The sequence below is a fragment of the Varanus komodoensis genome, unplaced genomic scaffold (genome assembly GCF_004798865.1).
Source record: "Varanus komodoensis strain SLA01 unplaced genomic scaffold, ASM479886v1 scaffold3, whole genome shotgun sequence".
Taxonomy (NCBI): Eukaryota; Metazoa; Chordata; class Lepidosauria; order Squamata; family Varanidae; genus Varanus; species Varanus komodoensis.
Window position 1 is genome coordinate 51,513,825 of NW_025335761.1, and position 26,700 is coordinate 51,540,524.

Genomic DNA, 26,700 nt, shown 5'->3' on the forward strand with positions numbered 1-26,700 from the left:
CCATCTATCTCCTGCTTCATGGCTAGCTTGCAATCAGTTCTCATCTCTTCTTGGGGCATGCTTGCAGAAGTGCCAGACCCAAACTTTTGTTGGTTTTTTTAGTCACAAAGTCATGCCCGACCCATCACGATCCCATGGACAACATTCCTCCAGGTTCTTCTGTCCTTCACCATGCCTCAGAGTCCACCCAATCCTACACTCACTGCCTCAGTTACTCCATCTAGCCACCTAATGCTCTGCCGTCCCCTTCTCCTTTTGCCATCAATCATTCCCAGCATCAGGGTCTTTTCCAGTGAGTCCTTCCTTTTCATTAGGTGGCCAAAGTATTTGAGTTTCATCTTCAGGATCTGGCCTTCTAAGGAGCAGTCAGGGTTGATCTCCTCTAGGACTGACCGGTTCGCCTTGCTGTCCAAGGGACTCACAGGAGTCTCCTCCAGCACTACAATTCAAAGGCCTCAGTTCTTGGGCATTCAGCCTTCCTTATGGTCCAGCTTTCACAGCCATACATTACAACTGGGAAAACCCTAGCTTTGACTATACACACTTTTGTTACCCAAACTGTACATTGCTATTATTATGAGGGCTGGGGTGCATAGACTTTCGAATGAGAGTTCACTGCACTTGTGTGTGTAATTTTAAACCAGGAAGTGTGGGACATTTTCTGGCACTTCCCTTAAGATAGCATGTTATCCTATTAAGAAAGTGGATAGAGCCTATCTGGCTGATACAGGATATTTTCCGATATGCAGAGGGCTGTTGAGAGCGTGGATGGTTAATCTTCTGCCCATGTGAGAAATACTGCAATTCATGTTGGTCTGATGACGGTATTGGGACCAGCACTGCAGAAGTAAGAGTGTGACTGGAAAGATAGGGTGATAACCCCCGCTTCCCCTGTCCCCCATTAAGCTGCTTGATATTTTAGCAACAGTAGGATATAGTTCATGTGTGAAACCCTAAATTAGCAACCATTAAAACTATTAAATCAGTGTAGAAACTGTTCCTAAGAACATTAAGAGACAAAAATATAAGTACACCATTAATTGCAGGCAGTTTGCATCCCAGCCTTTAAACAAGGTGGCAGGGCTTTCTCTTATTAGCTTTACTTTAAGTCAAATCGAAAGTAATATAAACTGAATAAGAGCTGCAGAGGGATTATTTATTAAAGCATCTTGTTCATTGTATGCATTAGCAGCTATTCCCTAAGGCTTGAATTACTTAGGGGTGGAACAGTTCGTAGCCACTCACAGCATAATGAAATAGAGCATTTAAATTCAGTTCAGAACTTTCTTCATTGCGCCCAAAGTCTTGAGTTTTGCTTTACTGACCTTGGTTTTCATTTTCTTTTTCTCTTTTTCCAGTGGATGAATATGCCTGTTGCCTTGCATCCCCTATAACCTATTTTAGTTAAAGGGTATATGCTGTACTTTTTCACTGTTGGTTAGGTTTGCTCACTGTATGGGGGGAAAGGAAAGCAAGTTAGATACGGTTCAGCTCCCTTATTTAAGTTTAAAGGAATTTGCCAAGCAAGCTCTTTTAATCTGGTTCTTAAGGCAACACTAGGGGCTCACTAACTAATGTTGCTTTGTGGGGCTTGTACAGCTTCTGAGCATGCTGGTGGATATGTTTGATCATCAAGAACTCACCAGAATTAAAGTTATTATTTGCTTGGTTCCAAAGCAGTTACCTGGTAGTAGCACAGAGGATTATGAAGGTGCTAAACCAAGCAACAAAGAAATATGCATTTATAAAAAGTTGTGTTTGTTGTTTTTGTTTTTAAATTGGTTTATGCTTGGGATGAATCGGGTGTGACAACTCAATAATTTTCAATTCATTTTCAGGGAAGGAAACTGAATAAGCTACACCAAGGTTATATCTGCACTGAATGCAAATTGCTTACTGATATAACATGCAAGGAAAAGAGGTCATATAGATGTGAGCTTCTTATTGTTCAGAAATTTAATAAGAGTGAGAATATGTGCATGTTTAGACAAACTAAACTACACTAAAGAGTTTCTCTGTTCAAATATGCATAGGATCACATCCTAAATTGATCTGCTGTTTTTGCTGTTGCTTTGATACACAAAGGCTTTGCTTGTCTGATACTCTAACACAAAATGGTAATCTGATATTCTAGTGCAGGATTAGCAACTTGCATCCAAGGGCTATTGGTAGCCCTGAGCCTAGCTTCATACAGGTCAGTGGGAGAGCCCAGAGGGAGAGAAAAAGAGCCCAGGAAAGGGAGGTAAATGTTGCAAAGAGAGCAGGGCAAGCCCTCTCTAGTTGAAACTTCTTGCAGAAGCAATGTGTCCCTCCCCCAAAAGCCTGTCAGATGGGGGTGGAGACAGAGGAGAAGGAAAAAATAGAGAAGCGGGGCTACCCCAAGCTGGCTTCAGCTCCCTCTGCTTACCAGCCTGCAGCCTGCGACAGATCCCTCTAGAGAGGCTGTAGCCTCAACGGAAAAATGACCCTGCCCTTTTAGCTCACATAGGAAGCTACCTCATACCCAACCAGACTGTCAGTCTAGCTCATCCTGACCTGCAGAAACTCTCAGTGTTGAGGGCTGTCATTTCACTTCTGGCTGTGGGTAGATCTTGGAGTGGTGATTTAATGTTGCTAATTTTATTTATGCAAAAAAGATATAAATAAGCCAGGTTTGCTCTGGGCTATGCAGTAGACTGTGTTGCAAACAATGGCTATAAAACTGTGTTGACAATGGCAAAAAAACTTCTGCAGATAAAGCTCCCTTTTCATTATATTTCTCGTTTTTATTATATTTTAATAAAGCTGCCCATTAGTGGGTGAGGGTGCCCACAGTTTGGTGTTAAAAAGCAGTAGTCGTCTGCCCTTCTGGATACATTGTGCTGACACAAGCTTCTGGCTTGTTTAAGACAACTAACATTTTTTTGTGCTTGGATCCGTGTTGGAGATTTATACGTTATGTTGGCAGGGGGGTTGGCGGTGTTAGAATTTAAATCTGTGATTGATCTGTATATAAATCAGTGTGTCATAAATAGAAGCTGTTCTATAATTAATGGGGAATATGTATGGAGTATTTCTCTCTTTAAGTCCTTCTGCAAACTCTGTTTAAGCAAGAGATTGCCAGTTGTGGGTGACTTTTCCTACATTATACTAGAATGTTAAACAGATGCACAATCCTGAAATGTATTTTCCTGATTTAAAATACTGCACCTTCACTGTGCTGGCAAGTCACCAGTAAGTCATCAACTGCATACACAGAGTCTGAAAGTAGTAGATTATGTTTTACCTTGTCCACTGTATGTATCTCCCAAAGGAATATTCTTGGCAGATTTGATGGCTAGGATATTGAATCTAAAATGAATGCCGATTTATGTTAAGCAGCCATGATAAATATATACAGCCTTCTGAGATGGCTCAATTTCACAACAGGATTTGCTGTCTTAACCCTCTGTGCATAAACTTCCTGACTTAACAGCTTCATTCCTGTGACTGTGCACAGTTGAGCAGTCAGAGTAATGATTGCAATGGCTTTGGGCTGATTAGGAAATGGTTTGTTAGATGAAAGGGAGGGGCTGTGGACTTGCCCTGCCTGCTACCTCTGGTGAGCCCAGCAGTGGATAGCAAGGGCAGTGATGCTGACTGCAGGACCAGTTCCCCAGCCTCTGCTTTTGAATGCTTGGTTTAGAGCTTAATTTCTGAATAGGGCTCAAGTGGACGAACCTTTGAATGTTGTAGGCTCCCTGAGCCTGCCTGTTAAAGTAAGGTATATATTTAAATGAATAACATATTTGCCCTCCCTCCCCTTGAGATCAGCAGCAGAGGCTATCCTCCGGGAGCCTTCCGTGAGAGATATCAAGAAGCAAAGTACCCGGAAGAGGGCTTTCTCTGCGGTGGCGCCCCATCTATGGAATGCGCTCCCCAGAGAGGTCCGCCTGGCATCGTCGTTATTTGTTTTTTGGCGCCAGGCCAAGACCTTTTTATTCAAACAGTATTTTAATAATGTTTAATATTTATAGATTTTAATTGTGCAGCCAGTGTGTTTCCGGGTTTTAATTGTAATTGTAATTGTTTTGTATTTATTTATTTTTGTGAGCTGTCCCGAGGCTATGTAGCAAGGGGACGGCATATACAAACTTTAAACAAACAAACAAACAAACATTTTTTTTTACTGTATCAGATTGGAATTTGATTGTCAGTACTCGATGAATGTGGATTCCTACTGACTCCAAAGGAAAAAAAATATCCCAGTTTTCTGAAAGTTCAGTGATGCAGGCTGCAATCCTGTGCACACTTAGGACAGATCTGCAGTTTCAGAGTAAATGCTCAGGGCTTCCATGTTCTTTCTGTATTTGGTGGGGATGTGGAGACATTTTCAGTGGAGAGTTAGATGGTGGTGCTCTATTCTTCCCTGGCAATTGAGTCTTCCATGTAAGTGTCTTGTAGGCTGTTTTGAATGTGGCCTCCTGTTTGTTTTTCATCACATCTGGAAATAAGCTCAGTTGAGAGAGAAGAGACCTATGGTGTATTTGCCTAAGATATTGGATGGGTAGCCAGTTCTTTTCCGCAAATTCTCTCTGCTTAGGCTTTCACTGTATTTTGGCAAACAGGCTTGTAGCCACATGCATTGCCAAAATAACACTTATTTCTGTCCTTTTTTGTTTAATCTCCTTTCAACCTAGTAGAATTTAAATCTGAGAAAATGTGTATTGGATTGAGCTCTCTTAGACCTGTTTCAGGCTTTGTATTGATTGGGATAGCTCACTGAAGTATCCAAGAATGTAATGAAGTGCCTTTCCCACTAGAATCTCTTACACTAATGGTCATGTAATGGAGTCTTAAACAGATCCACTGAGATGACGTTAAAATAATTTTACCATTAAGAGAGTGTTTCATAATGAATGAATGTAATGAATGGTAATGTCAGTATTTTCAGTGTTTCACCAGCTCTTGAATGGGTTTAGTTGCTGTCTTAAACTGACTTTAGGTGTCTAGGTAGAATAATTAGACTGCTGTTACATATGCTAATCAAGAGGTTGCCAACTGCTTTGAGTCAGTGGGCATATTTGGAATTTTGAGAGTGTCATGGGCCCTTCCATGGTGGGGTGGCTTAAAACTGACAGGACTAAAGGAAAAGCAAATTGCTGAAGAACCTATGTAAAAGGCAGAATTGGAGTCTGGGCTCCAAAGCACAGTCACTATTTTGAATGCAAATGAGCATGGTGCTTTATTCATGTTGGCCTTCCAGTTGAAAAGTGTATTAATTAAAAAATCCTAAGAAATAAAAAATGGGCAGGACAGGGATCCTGGAAGGCAGCAGAGTGGGATCAGTGGGCACATCGATAATCATGGAGAGAACCTCCCATTGTAAAGGTTTGGAGATGTAAGCAGAAATTCTTTGGCTGCAACAAAGCCAAAGCCTTTTCCTTTAAGATTCTACTTCAAAGTGATTCCAAACCAAGCCACGCTTGCAGAGTAGATTAATTTTATTTGCAATTACCTTGGTGTTTCTTCTGAAAGCAATCCATTGTGCCTTGTTAACAAGTGTTTCAGTATGAGGAAGGCCAGGATGTAAGTTACAAATGCTATATGTACTAGCTAAAGCCTAGTCTATATAAGAATGCCATAATTTTTTATGCCCACTCTGTACTTGCCTGAAGTAGGCAAAATCATTCCGCAACACTGTTTCCTGTGCCTCAGTAGAAAGAAACAGACACTATATAAATGTGTGGTCCATTATGAAGCACTAATGATTTTTAGCAGTGGAAAGACTCCCAGTTTATACGTTTGAAGTTGATTTGTGATTTCAATTTAAGTTTACCGAGAACTTGTTTTTTCTTTAAGTTTCAGGTTAGTGTTTAGTCTCCTGAATTACTGGATATTTCATTCCTCCCAGACAGATGGCCAGCAGCAAGCATCTTAATTTAAGTGTAATAGTTATACTAATTAAAGCTTCAGTGCAAATGTTGCAGTTGTCTCATGAAACCGGAAGCACAGTATGTTCTGTACTGGGGTTCTTTATGGAATCCTTGTTTATCTGATATTCTTGACACATCCCCAAGATCTTCTGGAAAAAATTTCCTTTTGACTAGAAAATGTGGGATTGCATATGAAATGCTATATAAATAAACACCTTCCCTTTAAGAACTATATAGCTTCATTTTTGGGACTAGGGGAACAGCTTAACATGGTGACCTTATGTACAGTTACTGCAAAGTAAGTTCTGATGAACTAAATAGGGCATTTAAATAACTGGTTATAATAGCCTGGTGTGATAAGTCAAGAACAAATCATAGCTTACAACTCTGGACTGCTGGGGAAGATCCCAGCCAAATTTCCAGGTTCAGATGACATTCTAATCAAGCTAGGGATGGAGAGCCACTGCCACTGGTAGAAGGAGCCAAGTAGGAGTGATTTTGCTGTGGCTCAGTCATGGCTAAGCAGATTATTTTTTTTTTAATCTCTGGGTTGTCATGATGTGTGAACCTTCCTACTATGTCTTAAATTTAGGATGGTTTAATCAGCAAGCCATTCTGGATCTACTTTTCCACCTGGATCTTCAGGTGATGGCTATGTCTAGGAGTGCCTTTGGAAAACTTTGATTGATGCCATGGCTATGTCCATTCTTAGAGCAAATATAACCATTGTGACACGTTCTATTATGACTGGATGGCTGCAGTGTATTCTGTGAGGAGCTGCGGTTGAAAACTGTATGGAGCTTAAACTGATCTAGAATGCAAGATAATAATGATAGAACTAAACATAGATAACAGAAAACATCAGCACCTAGCTCTCTATCTGAACATCAGATAGATATAACGTCTGTGATTGGATATAACGTCAGTGAATTCAGAGAAGCTGCTGTACTTTGGGCACATCATGAGAAAGGAAGACACACTGGGGAAGACAATAATTCTGTGGAAAGTTGAAGACAGACAAAGAGGAAGATCAAATATGAAATGGATTGATTCCATAAAGGAAGCCTCTGCCTTGGGGATATAACAGTTGAGCAGGGCTGTCAAGGACAGGACATTTTGGAGGGCTTCCATTCGTAGGGTTGCCAGAAGTCGGAGATGACTTGACCTCACATAACAGCAGCAACTTCAGAGAGTGCAGTTTTAGCAAAAGCTGAGCCAGGGGTTTTGAAAGGGTTTAATCAATAATTGTATATGAATCAATGAGGTTTCAGCAGTTGAAATTATATTGTTAGGCTATCACTAGAGAGTCAGTGATCATCTGAGGCTTGGACTGGACTGGATGCAGGTTCTAGTTCCTTGGCCATGAAGTTCTAACAGGAGGACTATGTAAACTACTCTGGACTCACTGTAAGAGGAAAAAGACAGAATATCACAGTTAAAGTAATTTTAAAATACCATGAGTTTTTAAGTGAAATAATGCAGTGTATGTTGAGAATAATTCTTATATCTATATAGAACTGCATCCTGTTTAAATATTTCAATAAATAGACAATGTGATGATTTGGTGATTAGAATATTTAAGGCAGGTATTTCTGCTGCTTTTATAATAAGGTGTTTTCAAGAGTTAATGCCAGCAAAGCATTTTGGCTTTTCAGGACTGAAATCAATAAAAATCATAGAGATGTTGTTACTCTTCATGAAATACAGGTGGGTTTTTTGTGTAAGAGAAGGCTAGGTCCTTTGAAAAATGGAATGACTCACTGAGGCAAAGACTAAAATATAAAGAAGTTAGTGATTTTTGGTAGAAAGGTAGAATCAAATGTACAATAAATAAAATGTAAGTATTCCTTACTGTAAAATAATACATACTTGAAGGACTGTATAGAGATGATGAAGCAAATTTGTCTCTTAGAAGGTGCTAGATTCTGCTATCAAAGGTTTTACACCTAGGCTGCATAGTGCTACCTGAAAATTTTCCTGTGCTACCTGAAAATTAAGTGTTGTTACTACTTATACTGCTCTGCATACTGCCATTCATTGAACTACCTTAATTCCGGCTTTCAAGTTATGATGAATGTAAGTGACTTTATCTTGAGTGTGTTGTGCAAATTAATTGCACCATGCCACTGATGGTTTCCACCATCTCTCATCCAGCCCAGGTTGCAGAAGGATATGAAACACTTGAAGAAACCATTCCTGGATACCATTCAGGATGTGCAGCATTGATGGAAAAGAACTCCTCTTGTCCCCATCTCTGCCACAATCAGGGTGGATATGATTTAAATCCTTATTTGAATCACTAGTCAGTAAGATGAGATTTAAATCATGGTTTTCCACATAATTTGCCTGCATGTGTGCCTTACTCATCGGTAGAGAAACTTCATTAAAATACTCCCATACTGGTCTCTTTTATGGCCTGCTGCCATTATAGGTTTTCTCCTGCAGGGAAAGAATAATAGGATGAATCTCAGGGTATACACTAAAAAAATGCAAAGATTTGTGGAGTATTCTGCTCAAAAGGTTTCACTTTCACTTTTACTGCTTGCTCCTCCCTCCTCAAACGTCGCTTTTTGTGCAGATCTGCGCCACTTACAAATATCTTCTTCTATTCATGAAATGTTTTGAAACTTAAGAGGTAAGGGTTGATTCTGTGTATAAATATTTGTAAAGGAACATTGGGATTAAGGTCTTTTTCTCAACTTTGTATGTTTATTTCTTAACGTTATTGCTGTGAAGAAGAAACATGTGATCCTTGTAGACACAAATTAACAGTTTTGAGAACTGTAAAACCAAGCATCTGTGATAATATCTTCTAGATAGAAAAATTGCCCAATAATCTTACAGAACCCTTTGGAAGAGCATGACATTGAGAATTGATTAATAGAATTCATTTGTCAAAAAAAATTAAACAGTGTATAAATATGCAGTCTCATCTATATAATTAAAAACAAATCTCTACTTAATGATGAATAACCTTTGAACTATAATATATCTTAAATAGAAAGATATCTTTAGATAAACTGTTTTTTGAGGGAAAAATCTATTTAAATGTTAAAAACCTGATTTTTCTTTAATGTAGAGTTGATAGCGACTCTACCTTGCATTTCAGCAGGCTTAACATGAGTTGTCCTTCACCTACATTTTAACCATTTTCCATTTTGCTTCATCCTTTCAGATGTATTACTAAAGAGCTTATTTAGGTTCTGTTCAGAGGGAAATGGTACTTGGGTGTGACTGTGTCAATTTCCCCAGTGTTGTTTCCATTCTGTCTTTTAAATATTAGAATGCAAGACAGCACAGTGTGAGGGAGGGGTGTTTTTGTGTGTGAGTTGTATGTGGATAGGCAAGGGAGTGTTAGAGAATGTGGGTGCACATGTCATCCTGTTGACACTTTCTTCCTAGCACTGGAAAGGTTGTGTTTTCCTCGTCTGACACCCTGATCTTTCATTGCAATATAGTGATATTATGTAAAAGGTGATACATTATTAGTGTTATGGGGTTGCTCATTGCTAGATTGGGACAGGCTGGTGTAATTCCCAGAGTAGAGTTCTGCCGCTATGCCTCATTCCAGAAAAAAGCATTTTCTTTCTGGTTCCTAGAGGAAGTACTAAATCCCTGTTGTAGGCTCTGTTTGCACAAAGACCTGCTTGATTACTGCGCAGATGACACTCGTTGTACTATGGTCAGTCCATGTTGATGGCTAGCTAGGTCACTTAATTCCCATTCTTTGCCCTCAAGAATGTGCAAGGAGAAGTCATAGATCAGGTGCTCATAAGGTTGTCCATCAGCACGGAGTTCTCACAGGATCATGTTCTTAGTGGAGGGGGAAATGTATGATCCAAGCCTTTGTGAATCGAGGAATGCTGCATTTGTACTTAGTAGAAACTAGTCCAACAAAAGTTCATTTCTTTGTATTTTCCTTGTATAGTTTTAGACTAAGACCATTCTCTTCTGTTTACTGCAGTATTAATTAAGCTGACTTCAGCTGGAACAGGTGCTGACAAATTACAAATCTAAACAAGGATTTGTAATCTAGAAATGAGGGGGAATCTAACTGCTGATTTATCTAGTACATTTTAACCTTATCTTAACCTTACCTTAAAATTTTGCGTTCTAATAAAGCCTGCCTTGATAAGTTAGACTGCTGTGTCCCTTAAAAAATGCTCAGTTTCAAGTTTCAGACAGTACTGTCTGCTATGTTAGTTACTGTGATGATAGAAAACAACATGAGAATATAATTGAGGATCTAGTGAATTATTTCCTGTCCTGTTTAAAGAAAAGTTAGAAGTCTTGTCTCTTTATTTTATCCAATTATAGCTTTCCGGCCTGCTTTGTACCTCTATGCTTATTAAAAGAATCTCACATTTACATAAAAAGTGACTCTTGGGTTAAAGCATTATAGTAGATAGATACATTAATATATTGCACTGACAGTCATATTTTTAATGTGCATGTTTTACTAATCTGTGCTTTTTCATTATAATGCCCTGTGGTTGACACAATACAGTTCTGTTTGTTCAGGAAACCGTATTGATTATTTGAAAAGACTTTAGTTTCTTGCAAGAGATCTGCAGATAAATTGTCTAGCATGAACCAACAATTTGTCATGTTTTGTGTTTTGCTAAGGTACTGTTCTTAAAACTATCCCTGTGTAGATACTCTGGTAAGATTTGTTGCATGTGCTTCAATGTCCATTGAGGATTAAATAAAGAAAAAACTCCTTTGCTGACAAATATTATTAAAGTGTTTTTATCCTGCCTTTTGAACCTGGAAGGTTCATTATATTTATTAAAATTGCAATACATCTAGAAACAATACAACAACTAAAACTAACTTATCAGCAGGATCAAGTAAACTTGTCAGGAACCAAAAGCAGCTGTAATGTTTTTGTCTTTGGATGCATTATTGTTTTGAAATGATATGCAGAATGAATGAACTTGTTGCTAAAGCAGAGATACTTTTCCCAATAGCCAGTGTTCAGGTGACCTCACTATTTGAGCACTCCAGACATTTTTCCTTACTTTTCTTCCAAGAACCCTTAAGTACCATGTGCCTAAACTTCGGGTGGTGCAATCTTAGCGCTACCCTCCTACGCATCATGGTTTGCAAATCAGGAGCCAAACCTGATGTGTCTGGATTGATTTCTCACTGCACTTTCAGTTCCTGGACTTAGCCATGATTTTGTGTTACGTTAATACAAATCAGAATCTTTCTTAAATCAGACAGAATGATAGTTTGAAACCATTATCTTATGTTGGTTTGCAAACCATGAGCAATATCTAGTTGGACCATTTTACTTCCTCTGGCTCTCTTGTGCTCATGGGACCTACAATCACACTTTTCCACATTTAAAAATAATCCCAGAAATAAATGGAAATGTTTGCGTCTGGGTTGAAGTAGGTAAGCAAAGCTTCCTTCATTCAGCTGGTTTTGGGTGGTTCTTTGAACTGCAAAAGCCCTCTTGCATACAAGGTGATTCCTGTGCTGTATGTACACAGTATGATGTTAGCCCATGCTTCTGATTCCTTAGAATTCTTAGTTGTAATTTGCAGAAGTGGACACTGGCAGGCCAAAAAAAAAAAAAAGCTGAAAACTCTTAAAAAGAAAAAGAAAACCATTCTGTTTCTCCATCTTCTGTCCTAACAGAAGCTTCATGATACCAGTTACAATCAGATGCTGAGACAGAACCATTGCTTTCAGAACCATCTGCAGCTACTCATGATCCAAATGGTTTAGCCTTTGCTGCCAAAGGCTTTACTGAAGTCTATAAAGCACAGAGCAATCTTCTTTTGAAAGTCTTTGGTGTGCTCAATAGCCAATATATATTTATGATATGATCTTGAATGCCAATTCCTTTTTAGAACCCAGCTTGAATGTCCAGCATTCTTAACTCCTTCTAGGATAAAGCATGTTCAGCGTCACATCACTTGCATGGGAAATTAGTGTGACAGTCCTATAGTTGCTGCACTCCTTAATATTTCCTTTCTTAGAGATTGGAATGTGTGAGGGGTCTTGAAAAAGTTTCCGCACTTTTACATTTTATAAATATATTTTATATATTTTTTGCTGATAGCATTAAAAGTTGGTATGATGCTGGGAAAAATGGATTGCAAAGGAAGGTGACTATGTAGAAAAGTAATTTGTTTTTGAAATTCTTAATAAAAAGAGTTAAAAAAGTGCAGAAACTTTTTCAGGACCCCTTGTATATTGAACAGTTGTGGTCTGGGCCATTGCTTTATTTTCTATCCCTTTCAGTTTCTTATCAACATTCTGCATAAGGTCATGCATATATTGCCTAATTATAAATGGAACTTAGGCACTGTGTGCATACTTGCAGCCTGGGTTAGTAATTTATGTTCATTATCCTTTTCTTCCAGAAACCTCTAGTGTGGTACATTCATCAGTGTGGCTCTTGGTCAGACTTTGACCTGGAGCACCATGTTTGCCTCTTGGCATCTGAGACATAGAGACATAATAGAATGTTATGATAGTTTTAAATGGTTATGTATATAAATGTGTATGAATGTGTTGCATTGTCCTTTTTTTAAAACAAAACCTAGAAATAAATGCTACTAGGCCAAAATGTGTTGGGCTACTTTGAAAAATAAAGAGTTATTTTTCTACATCCTGAGAGTTTTTCTTTCATTTTCATTAGGTTATTTTGGATGTTCTCCAGTTTTGTCTGGCCCTGATCCCTTAAATATCAACAGATTATCCTTATATATTTCTTGCTCTATTGTAATTGGCTTCATTGGGGTTCACATTCATATCATCACTGTGACAATTGCGAACAGTATTAATTATCTTTAATGTGGTGAAAAAGCAACTTGCATTTGATTGTTCCATTCTCCCTGCTACTAATGCATTGCAAACTCTTCTGTGAGCACACAGAATAGGGCATAATAGCCAAACCCTCTTCAAATTGTATTTGTCTTGGGTAAATTACTGTAAAACTTTTTCAAGGGCCTGTAGCAGAGATGTGTTGATGCATCATCTTACGCATGTAACAATGGAAAAAGGTCTTTTTGGGGGGTGGACTTTGCAGTGGATGTTCAGATCCCAAATGCAGCAGGGCTCTTTTACCACATTTTGAAGTACACAAAGTAATGCTCATCACCATCTAAAGAGCACCCTCTCCTCTCTATTAAGAGTATACACATTAAGAGTATAAGGGCGCAGTTCATCATGGAAGCCTGTAACCCTCTGAAGTCAGCATCCTATGCAGAGCAGGAGGACTGTGGACTCTGGTAAGCAGCTTTACATCCAATTTTGGCCCACTAAGTGTGATGATTTGTGGGGGAGGGGGCTGATGCACTGGCAGGATTCATCGTACTTTTGGGGCACTGGTCTCCTCTCCTCCTTGCGTCCCTTGTCACCTCGGAGAAGCAACCAATGTAGTTCTTTCTATACTGGCTGTGTGTGGGAGAGAAGCAGAGCATGGATGCCCATTTCTGTGGTCGGAGTATTTTTTGAACCTTGGAGCTGTCTCACATGCTCCACAAATATTTCATGCATGATCTATATGCTGTAGGCCATGGGTCCTCAAACTACGGCCCGTAGGCCAGATCTGGCCTGCCATGCCCATTTATCCTGCCCACCATAATGGTTTTGGACACGCTATGCATGCACATGTGTGGTGAGGTGCAGGCTTGCTCGCAAGGAGATCATCAGGCGCCCCCCCCCCAGCCTGCCCCCCCCGCCCACACCGCCTTGGCGGCCCACGCCCATCGCTGGCACCTTTCAATTGGCCCCCTCTTGAAAAAGTTTGAAGACCCCTGCTGTAGGCTATAAGAAATGGCATTCAATACCTGTGTGTGGATTGGTGTTGCATTCGCAAGGGCTAGGTGTTGGCAAAAAAGAGGAAAAGTTGTTACTTTCTAATAAAATTATATTTTGCAGGGATGGGCCTCAAGCAGCCCCTGCAGCTGTTTTTGTTTTTCTTGGCTGAATTTGCTGGTGTTGCGGTGTCAAAAACAGGGAAGAAAAGTTCACTGGGAATGCACCCAGTGTTTGCAAGCAGAATCATGTTGATCGGAGGCTTCCAGGAGCATGATTCTACTTGCAAAAAGGACACAGGCTTTCCTTGAAGAATTCCACTTGTTGCTGCAGCATGTTCAGCAGCAATTTTAGGTGTACAGTATGCACCCTAGTGGGCTCCAAAGAAATGTATCCCTGGTCCCCAGATGTTCCCATTCCTGTTTTAATGAAGATAAGTCTGCAATACAGCATTTCCTCTTTTCTCTCTCTCTTTCATGCTTTTGTGTGGAAATTACCTTTTCATAGTTGATCCTTTAGGATGACAGAGAAGGGATTTCTAAGTAATTTACAACCTGTCCTTTCAGTTTTACTCAAGCAGCAGCTTTCTCAATATTCTACTTTCCAGATTCCACCTGGATATGATTTACTGTTTATTAGTCTAGTAAAATGTGACAGGATCATCAAGTCTTTCTGAAGAGTTATTACCAAGAGCATTTTTAACTCTTGCCAGAAAATTGGATAAACTAAGCTATATTGGCAATAAAAGTTGCCTTAAGTACAGTCTGAAAGACTTTACAGTAACTGATAGTCCAACCAAATTTTTTTCAGGCACTTTAATGATAGTGTTAAAAACTCTATCATTCAGCATATCAAATAATGACACTTTTATTTTAAGAAAAAATGCAGGAACTCATATAGTCATTGCATTTTTTTCACGGAGACGGCAGGCAAGTAAAGACCAGTTCATGTTTCTTATCTCTTCCCAACACGTATATATCCTTGGTCTTCCCCTTAGAGGTGCTTGCATGTTCAAAAAGGAGGCATGATCTGGGCATTCAGAGTTGACTGGCATCAACTTCACCAAATCTGCATCCCTTGCCCAGCTACCAGCATCACAGAAATTGCTGCTAGTTGACACATGTGAGTTTCTGGACCACATGACATACTTGTCTGCACTAATTTATTAGCAGTTTAAATTCTGCTATCAAGATTAAGGTGGCCTGAAAATCTAATTGTAGTATGCAGTTTGAAACATAAATAGCCAAAAGTGATAAAGCCGAGTGGAAGATAGTAATCTGGAATGTTATACCCATATTTTTATTGCCATGAGATATTAGCATTATGCTCTAATACAAAAAATAAATAAATCAACATAATGACTCATAAAGAGACCCATTAGCATGCTAGCAGGATATTACTTTTTCTGATAAATTTTGTAGATAAATTCCTTATAAAAATGTGATAAAGGCAGTGAATCGAAAGTCAAGAAGCTTTTGATTAATGAGAGGCCTTGATTATCCTGAAACTGATAGTACAATTACAAGTTATAATTTGCATTATGTATTCAAATGTTGTAGAAATTAAATCTGGTCTAATACTCCCCTTTTCTTAAACAGATTATATTTGTTCTCTTGAATGAGCTATTATTTATTGCCTATTATTAATATTTCTCTGCTCACCTTTCTGTCCAAAATCCACCATGATGGGTACAATATAAAACAGTGAAACCATTTAAAAACCTTTAAACAATAATACATTACAGCTAATTTAAAATGCTAGGTGAAAGAAAAATAACACTGCTTCTGAAAACCAAGAGATTGGGAACAATTGCATTTCTGGAGGGAGTACGTTCCACAATTTGAGAACAACACAGAAGAGAGCTCTTCTCACATGCCCAGTGAAAGGGCCTGAAGATATCCTGGTATCCTGAAGATCTTAATAACTGGACAGGTTCAAGAAGAGGCAGGCAGTCCCTTATATAGCTGTACTCTAAGTCATCTCAGTCTTTAAAGGTTAAAACCAACACCTTGGATTGCCGCCAGAAAACAATTGGCCATCCGTGCAATATTTTTCAGTGCAGTACTGCTGTAATATGATCTTGGTGCTATGTACCATGTAACAGTCCAACTCCCATACTTTGCACCCACTAAGCTTATTCATTCTTCTTGGTTAGTCCTACACAGGACATGTTGCAGTAGTCCAAGTGTGACATAAGCAGGTAAAGAATCAGTGTTGGACAATCAGACCAACTCAGGAGAGGTTCTGATATTTATTTATTTAGGAAGCTTCTATGCCGCCCCATTCGCCGAAGCCTCGGGGCGGCTCACAATAATAAATAAACACAATATAAAAACAATATAATTTGAGTCAATTACTACATAATATATAATACATAAATATATAAGCACATATATAAGCACACTTGTTTTCACCTCTCCCTCTACCCGCTGAAGATGCAGGGACACCGTAAGATGAAGGCACATTCACAAGCTACCAAGCTCTTCTTTCAAGGGGAATGCATCTCCTCCAGAACAAGTTGAATTCTAATGCCTGAGTCAGATTTTCCATTGACTAAAAGCACCTCTCTCTTGGCTGGATTTGATATCTGTTGTTAATCTATGCACAGCCTAGTATGGAACCCAAAGAACATGCAAAGGTATCAGCTGTTAGGCTTGACATTGTGGCATGCTGGAAACTTGAACACAGAACAAAACATGCAACTAAACTTTTTTTTCCTGGGGATAGGTTACACAGTCCAGCTTTACAGAGTTTGTAGAAAAGTTTCCAGGATGAATAAACCCTGTGAAGTCAAATAGCCTAGGCAGAGGCTATTGGCATGTTGCTTTGTTCAAGAGAAAGTTTCATGACTAGAATTTACATAGACTTCAAGTTTAGCAATAGAGTCTTTAGCAAGTTTAGTCAGAATCTTAATGGTGCAGGATTCATTGAAAGTCTAAGTGAGCAATTAATTTGGGCAGTGAAGACACTACTCCCAGAAAAAGTTCTTCAGTCTCTGAACTAGGTTAAATACAAGGAAGGGGCTGATAGAGCTTCCCTTCCGGGAACTTTTCTAACAGTGGTATCTGGCCTGGATATGAGCAGTATGTCTAAGAGGACAACTCTTTTCTGCCCCTGTGATTTGGTGCCTAAACCAGGTTGACACCTGGTTGATACCGTCTGGGACCAGTGGTTTATTAACTTTCAATTTGTCAATAAGGCTGAGAACTTAATCCTTTTTCAGTATTATTTGCCTCTACTCGTCAGACTCCCTTTCTGAAAACAGCACTCCAGGCATGGGTTATCCATTCTATTGTCATGAGGTGTTCCCTCCCAAGCAAGACAGTCTCTCCAGCACTTCTTGTAAGTGTGTTTATTCTACATAGAAGACTCTAAGCATTCAGAAATCTCTGAGCTTATGCAAAGAGATGTTGAACCTGCTCTGCCTCTCTTTACCCAAAGCTTTGCTTATGAACCCTTCGGGGCCTGTGTCTGGAAGGAGGGGTGCTGTGGAACCAGGCACACCTGTGTTCTGTACTCTGAGCCCCTAATTGAGCCAGCCTGTGGTCCATGTCTTCAGGAGGCTGTCGTTCTCCATCTGAGAAACTACCCATTTCCAAATCTCTTTCCTCCCATCCTTCATCTGCTTCATTCCCACAGGCGAGAGGGAGACTAGGCCCCATGGGTGTCCTTGAGCTACTTGCATCCATCACAGCTCGGACAGGTACTGCGAGACTGAGTCTGCAGGTACAGGCCTGTCTGTTACAACCATTCTGTTATCAGAGTTTGAGCTCTGAGCCTGGTCTGGTTCATGCAACTCCACATCATCCTCAGTGTCTGAGCTATCAGTCCTACCAAAACAGGCCGCTTCTTATACACGCTTGGGAATCTTGCCGGAGCGCGCACAAATAACATTTATAACTTTTGCAGTGAAGACAGATGAAAAGAATTCATTAGATCCTTCACAATCTTTTTGTCCTCCTCTTCTGTGGATTCAGTTGCAATTGCTGTGGTTTTATTGTCTTATGTTAATTTTTTTCTCTTTCTTTCTTGTTTTGTGTTTTTAACTTTTGTTAGTCTCCCAGAGAGCTGTGGCTATTGGGCAGTATAATAAACAACCAAACAAAAAACATTCCTTTAATTCTATTGTTGTACAGTGGTTCAAATGCCTGCCTAGTTGATTTTCTGTTTCTAATATATTTAAAGAATTCTTTGTGCTTGGCCTTCTGCCTGCAATCAAATGGGAAGCTAGGCACACCAGTTACTTTGCCCTGACTACCATCATACATCAGAATCTAGTTTCCAAAATCCAAGGCTCAGCTGTATCTTCCCATTACCTTTTATGAAAATCAAATGCTTTGCTGAGATGTAAATATATTACATTTCACTTATAATGACTGGAAACAGAGCCATTGTTGGAATTCTGTACTCAGAGTTGTCCAATATTGAGAATAGCAGACCACAACTAAGATTATGTTGTTGTTTTGTTGTTGTTGAGAGGTTGCTATTTTAATGAAAATATGAAGATGAGGTGGTTTCTATGTAATGACTGGTTCTGAATGGGTTGTGGAGGTAAAATCACTGGATCAGGCAGAAAGCTTTCATGTTTAGTTGCAGCATTTTAAGGAAGTTGTATTTGCCATCTACTAATTTATTGTCCATAATAGCTGCCATAGCTTCAGAATGCAAGGTTCTCTGAGTTTAGTTTAAATTCAGTATTGTGAACAAATGAGGTGTCTGAAGCATTTGTTTGTTCAGTGTTTCAACTGTTGTCACTCAAGGTGGTAGAGGAGATTCTTGAAGGTCTGAGGCCAGCGAATTTTCACTATCTGCATCCTGGATAGAGAAATCTCCCAGGTCCAGGTTAATTTTGCTCTTGACAGCCATACATTTCTGGAGGATGGCTGCTTCCTAAGGTGCTGAAGGAGGTTGCATTTCATCTGTTTCTGAAAATGGCCCTGCATATAGCTGGGCTACCTAAAGAAAAGTTGTCATTCCCTTTCCCCCAACGTTTTTGAATTCAGTGGGCAGTGGTAGGACAGATCCATGCATTCTTGCATGGGATGGATTTTCTGGACCATATCATTTGGGGAGCAGGATTCAGTACAGAGGCTACATTTGGTTGTCCTCTTGACAATCTGAATTTTGAAATGAACAGAGTGTTACTGGACTTGTTCTCAGGCAGGAATACGGAACCAACTTATGGCCTCCATGATGATTGCTTAGACTAGAACTGTGTGAGAAATCCATTTGGGAATGGGAATCTGTCTGATTTTCTGGGCTTGGCTCTCTGGGCTCCATTCTGCTTTGTGGCAGCCCTGCATCATTGGGTGCTTTCCAGGAATTGAGCCTCATGTGCCCTGCAAGTGGAACCCTTCTTCCCAGTGCCAGCAGTGGGTGGGTAAGAAGGTTGGTTGCTGTCAGCGTTTGGGGTGTGGGTGGTTGACTAGCAGACAGGAGCACCAGGACCTGGGCAAACGGGCTGTGGCACAAGGGCCTGTCCAGAAGCATGGTCAAACAGTCCAAAGGTCAGAGCTGGGAATTGAAGCACAAGGCAGAATCCGTTCAAGAGGCAAGCCTGGTCAGACAAACCAGGGCTCACAAAACAGAAGATAAGCTAAGAGAAGCAGGTACCTTGAGGGCTGGAGCAGGAGAAGGCAGAAGGAAGGGCCAGGAAACTAGGCAGGGTCTAAGAGAAGGCACAGGATCATGATCATGAGCACGATCAGGCAGGGCAGGGCAGGGCAGGGCAGGGCCACAGGGAGAGTCCACAAACCAGAAGCACTTCAGAACCTCAAGAGACCTTTATTGCTGACACAACTTCTGGGGTGAAGAGCCAGTTCTTATATAGCTTTTCTCCCAGGGCCCCCAGGTGGAGCTCATGAGAGCCCTGCAGTTGATTGGGGTAGTAATTCTGCAACTGGGGGCACCTGGTGTGCCCACTTGCAGCACCCCTCTCCCATGTCTTGTAGCCTCTCCTGACAATTGCTGGTTGCACAGCCATGGGTTCACAAACATTTGTGGACTTCCTCTTAGCTTAGCTTGCTTTGCGGGATCAGAGTGAGCACAAAAGGAAGCCTGTGGGTGCTAGAGGGGTAGATTCTGAAAGGGTTCATCCTGCCCTAGCCCTAGCCTAGATCCCATTCATGGATGCATACAGCATTCCAAGTTGATATCTCAGAGTCCAAATCTGAACTGGAAAAAGAGGTTGGAATTCTTAGCTGATGTGCCAATGGGCAGAGAGCTCTGAGATAAGCCAAGTGACTGGTGAGAACCAGTCTACCTCTGCTTCTGGGAAAAAGGCAGTGTTGCACAAGCAGGGCTAGAGAGGAGGAGATATAGCATATTATCCCATTGTCCAGTGCCAGCATAAGAGAGCAGGCCAAATGAGTAATGTCTGGCAATCCTGCTGTCTGGCTCACAAAAGGCAGGAACCTCCCTGAGGGTGTAGCTAATTCTGTTTGGTTGGGAAGGGGGGGGGTTCAGCTTGGAATCAACTTCTTGGCATAAGCAATAATCTCCCTAATTAGCTGGCTTTCTAACTTAATGGATGTCTTTTGCTAAGGACCTCTGCAATAGTCCATTTGTACCTCAAAGGCAGCCTAGCAGGCCTACTTCAACAAAATAAAGACTGTAGTAAGAAGCCTCTTGTCTTGATCGGCTTAGAAGGAGAAAGTGGGGAGGGACATCAGCTCCTGGCACATATTTTCTGTAACAGAACTTTACTCACAGCATATACATTCCACAACCTAGTTTTTTTAAGCCTTCATTTTCACCAATGGAAGCTTTGTAAATACCATATTGAACAGGAAGAATGCATTTTCCAAGGGGTGGGTCATAGTGTTAGGAATGAGAGAGGTAGTTTGTTTTTCCTCAGCAGCAAGCTCCATGCACATGTCCTTCATGTTGTAATTAACATCTGATTACATTGAGGAAGAGGTGATAATTTAGAGTGCAAGAGTGCAAATATTAGGGTAGAGAAAACAAACTGTTTCTTTCTTAGCAGCAAATGTCCCCAGTAATTACTCCCATGCTGCAATTTTTTCAAAAATATTGAATTGGCACGAGGAGCAACTAATGAAACTAGAGATCAGGTACTTTCAGGTGAAATGTGATATAAGAGATTTGGGTCAGTGGTGCGGGGAGAAGGCATTGCTTAAACAGAAGCCTGAAGATCTGATAGAGACATTATTCCAATCTTTCAGCTGCTCTGGCTCACCGTTGAAGTCTGGGCCCAATTCAAACTGCTAAAATTAACATTTAAAACCCTAAACAGCTTGCAGCCAGGTTATCTGAAGGAATGCCTCATCCCTTATGTACCTACCTGGGCCCTAAGGTCATATTCTGGGGTCTTTATCCTTGAGCCCCCTCCAAAAGAAGTAAAGAGGGTGGCTACCAGGAGAAGGACCTCATTGGTTGTGGCATCCCATTTATGGAACAAGTTCTCCAAAGAGATATGCCTTGTGCCCCCCCCCCCCCCCCGCTCTCAGTTTATATGCTGTTTTTGTTTTCCTTGTTATATGTTTTTAACTTCTGTTAACCACCCAGAGAGCCTTTGGCTATTGGGCAGTATAAAAATGAAATAAATAAATGGCAGTAATTCTTTTGGGACTTTTTTCTCAACCAGGTATTTTCAGAATCCACAAATTGTTTTGTCTCTCAGTCAATCAAAATCTCTTACACAGATTTTGAAATCACCAAATGATAAACAGCAATGTACCTCTTCTGACAACTGCTTATGATCTAGTATTTGAGCTAATTTGGATTTTCATGGAAAGCCTTTGGACAGAATGAAGGATCATATATTTCTTGTTCTGTGGAAGGTAATGCCTTTGAAGGCCAGATTTTCTGATACACCAATGGCATTTTCATAATATGGTCTGTGACATTCCTTTCTGTCCTCAGTATTTTAACAGGTTTTTTAAAATCTTTTTACTAGCTTTGTGCAAATCTATGTCACACAATCTAGGTTCAGTTTCTGTAACTCTTGGAGGGCATCACACATGAGTCCTGAGTCCTGTAGAAATTCAACTGAAGTGATCTTCCCTTGTAAACAGTTGTACACGGATCTCTCTTTTTGTCTGTTGCAATCATTTTTAGCTGTAACTAAATGAAGCACCAGGGCTTCAAAATCTTCTCACATGGCAGATGATGAACTGAAATGGAAAGCTACCTACCTTTTGATTCGTATTTTTCTAACTGTTAATCATTTTTGTTCCAGCATCTTTGACAGACATGCTTTCTTTTCGTCTGAACAGAGAGCTGCTGTGGGTCATTTTAGACGTTTCTGCTATAACATACGCATATGTTAGTTCTTAATGATATTCTGAAGGGAAGCTTGAACTGATCCATCAGAGGTCATTAATGTTCCCTACAGACCTGAAATAGCTGTGGTTGATTAATTCATATTAGTAAACCTCATTATATTTTCCTTTCAGCTTTGGGATGCTGTTGATCGGGGCTGTTGTTTAAAGACATATTCTTGCCACTCATGTGCTGTTCGAGCTTTCCAGTGGTCCCCATGTGGAAGAACTGTTCTCACTGGAGGCTTCGATTACATGCTTCATTTAACAGACATTGAAACAGGTAAATACTATTGCTATTATGTGTTTGGAGATGGGGATGGAATAGATCCTGGGGAACATGAGTGAGACAATGCAGTTGCATATTCTGTGGTCACCTGGTTTGCCCCTGTAGCACCTCAATGCTGGACAAGATAGGGCTTTTCCCAGATCCAGCAGGACTCTCCTTAAGTTCTTATTATTGGCCCATTAGGTGGACCATCTAACAATGCATGGATGTTTTCACTGGCTCATTTCCCAGGCCAGTATTTTGTAATAGTTTTGTGTGTAGGTCAGCTTTCCCCAACCTGATGCCCTCTCATATGTCGAACTACAACTTTCCCAGGCTAGTCGTCGGAGGTACCAGGTTGGGGTATTTGAGACAAAAGCAAGAGAGAATTATCCCCAAATATGGAGGAAGTTACCTGACTTCCTTCAGGACCGAGCAGGAAGTAAGCCAAGAAGACGACTATTTATACAGACAATTAGACACCATGTTGGTATATGCGGTTATAATCAGTTCCTTCAGGTTTGCCATGACATGATTATTGTTCATCTTTTTAAAACCTCAGTTGTGGCTATAAGGAATTGCTTCATATATGGAATATAAAATCCATCAAGGTAATCTATCCATTACCTTGGAATATTCACAATTCTGGTTTTATAAAGCGTTTCCATTCCTGTATGTGAGTTTTATGGGTCTTTTTTGCTTGTAGTCAGATAGGAAAAGGATCAATGCACTGGCATTATTTTGCAGATAATTCATTTCTGCATGGTGTCTTCAGGTCAATTTCCTTTTCATAGCTATACTTCTGTGGTGGTTCTTCTCCCCTGTTCCCCATTATTATATCTTGATGCTGATCTTAACAGAAGCTAATGAACTAAATTCTTGGTGCTGTGACTGCAGTGCCTGGTGATACAACATCATTACTGCATTTTTAAAGCTAAGTAAATGTTTCTGTTTTTCTAAATCAGTATGTTCAGAGTCTATGAATTAAGAAGTGGCAAATATCCAATTCTGGTCTGTTTGTGCAGTTGGCAAGTGTGTAGTGCCCAACATAAATGACATATAATGCTCTCCTGGCCCTGCTATTGGACACAGTGAGACAAATACCTCAGGTGACAGATGCTTGGGAGGATACCAGCCTGGCTGGTCCTCTTGAGCCCCCCCCCCCCCCGGTTCTCAGAAAACAAAGCTATGTGTGCTGCACAGCCTCTTCTCTGAACCTCCCCAAATTATTTTGCTCTTCTCAGAGGTGAACGATGCTTTTCTCCTATCAACGTGGAAGCAATATTCAGCAGCTGGGCCCATTGGCTCATGTGTGTGGGGCAGGGTAGGGTGGGAGGGGAAGCACCATCTTGTTCTTTGATTGAGGCAGCAAATTATCTTGGGTGTGCCCTGAACATTGTATTTTATTATTTCAACTAATAAGCTAATTGAGAGCCAGTCCAGTGTAGTGGTTAAAAGCACAGAACTGGGATTCAGACAATCTAGGTTCCAGTCCCCATTCAGCTATGGAGCCAACTGTATAATTGTTTGTTTATATTTGTTGTAAGCCATCCTGAGACAATTAAATTGTATAGGATGGGATAAAAATATTCTAAATAAATAAACAAACAAACAAACAAACAAACAAACAAACTGGGTGACTTTGGACCAGTTACAGACTCTCAGTCCAACCTACCCCACAGGGTTGTTGCTGTTGGAATAAGATTGAGAGCAGGAGGAAGGGCATTATGTAAGCTGCTTTGACTTCATTGTAAGAAAAAAGGCAGGACATCAATCAAACAAACAAACGAATGAAGTAGGACACATTCCTATGTGTGTTCAGACAGAAAAAAGTCCTACAACTCTCAGCATGCTCTAGTCAGCTATGCTGGCAGTTGTAGGACTTTTTTCAATCCATGTCTTCACAGAATTGTGTCCTTAAAGTAGCACTGTAAATTAGCAAATTGTTTGAAGGGCATGGCCATGCTGGTGTCAATCCCTGGGCTAGGTTATTCATTATCTGTCAATGCAGCTGATCAATGCAGCTGAGCCATTCTACGGTTCAGTTCTGTATTGGTACTGAGTGCAGAGCAGCGTGATGGAGCAGTCCAATGCCACCCACTTGACAGATGAACTCTCAGCCTGGCCCCATGGATGACAACTCTGTAATTCTCCAAAATGGGTTGTTTTATACAAACCTGCTGAATACTTGAGGTGAGGTGTGACCATTGCAAAAGAGAGCGGAACTATAACTTTCCTTAAGGGCAAAGAAGGGCTTGATCTAAAGGACTTAAGCTATGGAAGAGTAGATTTTAACTAATCATCAGAAAAAGCTTTTTAATAGTAAAAGTAGTTTGTCAATAGAACCCATTTCCTTAGGAAGGGGCACTCTCCTCACTGGAGGACTCTAAGGGCAGCTCATTCTTTAGGTCATGCTCTCATAATTAGTTTCCCAGAGTACCGTTTTTTGGTGAAAAGGTGAGGTTCAAATCCAGTCCAGTCCCATTCAGTCCAATCTATTCCTGGATTGTTGGGCTAGATGACATAAATGGCTTCCGTGACCCCATTCAATTTTCCTTGGTTTTTGACTGCCTTTGGCAACATAGAATGATTGGAATTGTGGAGTTGGAAGGGGCCAGTAAGGCCATTGGGTCCAACCCCTCACTTAATACAGGTCTCCAAATTAAAGCATTCTGTGCTGCTATGTTGCATGTTTCGGGGATTTTTCCCTGTGGTATTTGTGTGTGTGTGTGTGTGTGTGTGTGTGTGTGTGTGTATTTGTGTGTGTGTGATGAAAGGGTGGGCTCAAAATAAACAACGTGGCCAATTCCCAGTTTGTTCTTCTTTATTATTACCTGACATTTCTCACAGATGGTCAGTAATGCTTTAAGCAAAGAAACAACTTGTTCTGGGAATCGAAAGTGGATACCTTCTCACTTGAAAAACATGAAGCCAGCTGGATGGATTAGGACTGTGTTATTTTACAGAAACATTTATTCACCTCTTTCCATTGCTCTTCATTGGCACAGAACTTATTTTGTCATTGATTAACTTCAGTTAGATATCCTCCAGCCAGGGGACTGGGAGAGAACTTGTTCTCTCTTAATTAATTCTTTTGTGCAAGCTTGGAAAGATTGTTCCTGCCTCCAAAAGAACTGCCTGTACAGTGCCAGCCCCTGGACTTGATTGTGGCCCTCTTCTCTGGAAGGATTCTGTGATTGGTTATTTGAAGACCCTTGGGGAAATCCAGAAATCCCCTGAAAACACCCTGAAAACAATGCAGTGATTACTAAGATTTGTCAAGAAAAAATCCCGTCGGGCTAATCTGATAGCATTTTTTGATCTGGTAACCTCCTGGTGGATTTTGGGAATGCTGTCGACATAATGTATCTTGACTTCAGCAGAACTTTTGACAGACTGCCCCATAATATTCTGATTTGCAAACTAGCTAAAAGTAGGCTAGATAGAACAACTGTCAAGTTGATCTGCAGTTGGCAATGGCACCTTCTCTAACAGGGAGAGGTAGCAAGTGACATACGGCAGTGTTGAGTTCTGGGCCCAGTGCTCCTCAAAATTTTTGTTAATTTCGCATCAGAGGGTGCAGAGATTGCTTTCTGGAGGACAGAAAGAAAATTCAAAGTGATCTTGATAGAGTGCTGGCCTGAACAAAACAGAATGAATTGTAGTAGGGAGAAATGCCAAGTTCAGCACCTAGGGAAACGGAACCAAATACATAGTTGGTAGTACTTGGCTCAACAATATCACAAGTGAGAACAATTCCAGAATTGTTGTAGATTACAAGCTGAACATGAGTCAACAATGTGATGTGGTTGCATAAAAAGGTAAGTGTTATTTTGGGCTTTATTAGGAGAAGTATCACTACAAAATCACATGAAGTGCTAGCTCTCTTCTACTCAGCACTGGTCAGACCACATCTTGAGTAATGTGCCGGTTCTGGACATTGCAGTTTAAGAAAGATGCAGACAAACTGGGAAGTGCTCAGAGAAGGGCAACAAAGCCCTATGAGGGGGGACTGAAAAAACTGAGCATGTTTATCCTTGGGAAAAGAAGACTGAGGGGAGATATGGCAGTACTGTTCAAGTATTTGAAAGCTTGTCATGGAGAAGAGGGCCAAGTTCTCTTCTTGATCATCTCTGAGTGCAGGACATGGAATAATGGGCTCAGGTTAGAGGAAGCCAGGTTCCAGGTGAACATCAGGAAAAGCTTCCCAGCAGTTTGATCAATATAGCAATGGAACCAATTACCTTGAGATGTCATGGACTCTCCTATGCCAGAGGCATTCAAGATACAGCTGGACAGCCATCTGTTAGGGAGTCAGCTGGAGTCCTGCACTGAGCAGTGGATTGGACCCAGTGGCCTTACTGGTCCCTTTTAACTCTAGATTTTGTAAATGGGGCAGAAGCACAGGATAAAACCTTGAATGCATGAGGCTCTGGGCAGGAAAAAAAAAGTCTGTATTAGAGCGAAGAAGCTCAGGAGT

General features: G+C 40.5%; 1 protein-coding gene across 2 annotated transcripts in view; it reads left to right on the forward strand.

Annotated features, from left to right (window-relative positions):
- The window catches only part of WDR25 (WD repeat domain 25), an 85,805-nt gene that overhangs the window by 22,378 nt on the left and 36,727 nt on the right, over positions 1 to 26,700 (forward strand). For both annotated transcript variants that reach the window (XM_044436186.1, XM_044436185.1), the window contains exon 3: positions 22,088 to 22,235. In XM_044436186.1, coding sequence (XP_044292121.1) covers positions 22,088 to 22,235 — 148 coding nt within the window. The remainder of the gene's footprint in view (positions 1 to 22,087; positions 22,236 to 26,700) is intronic.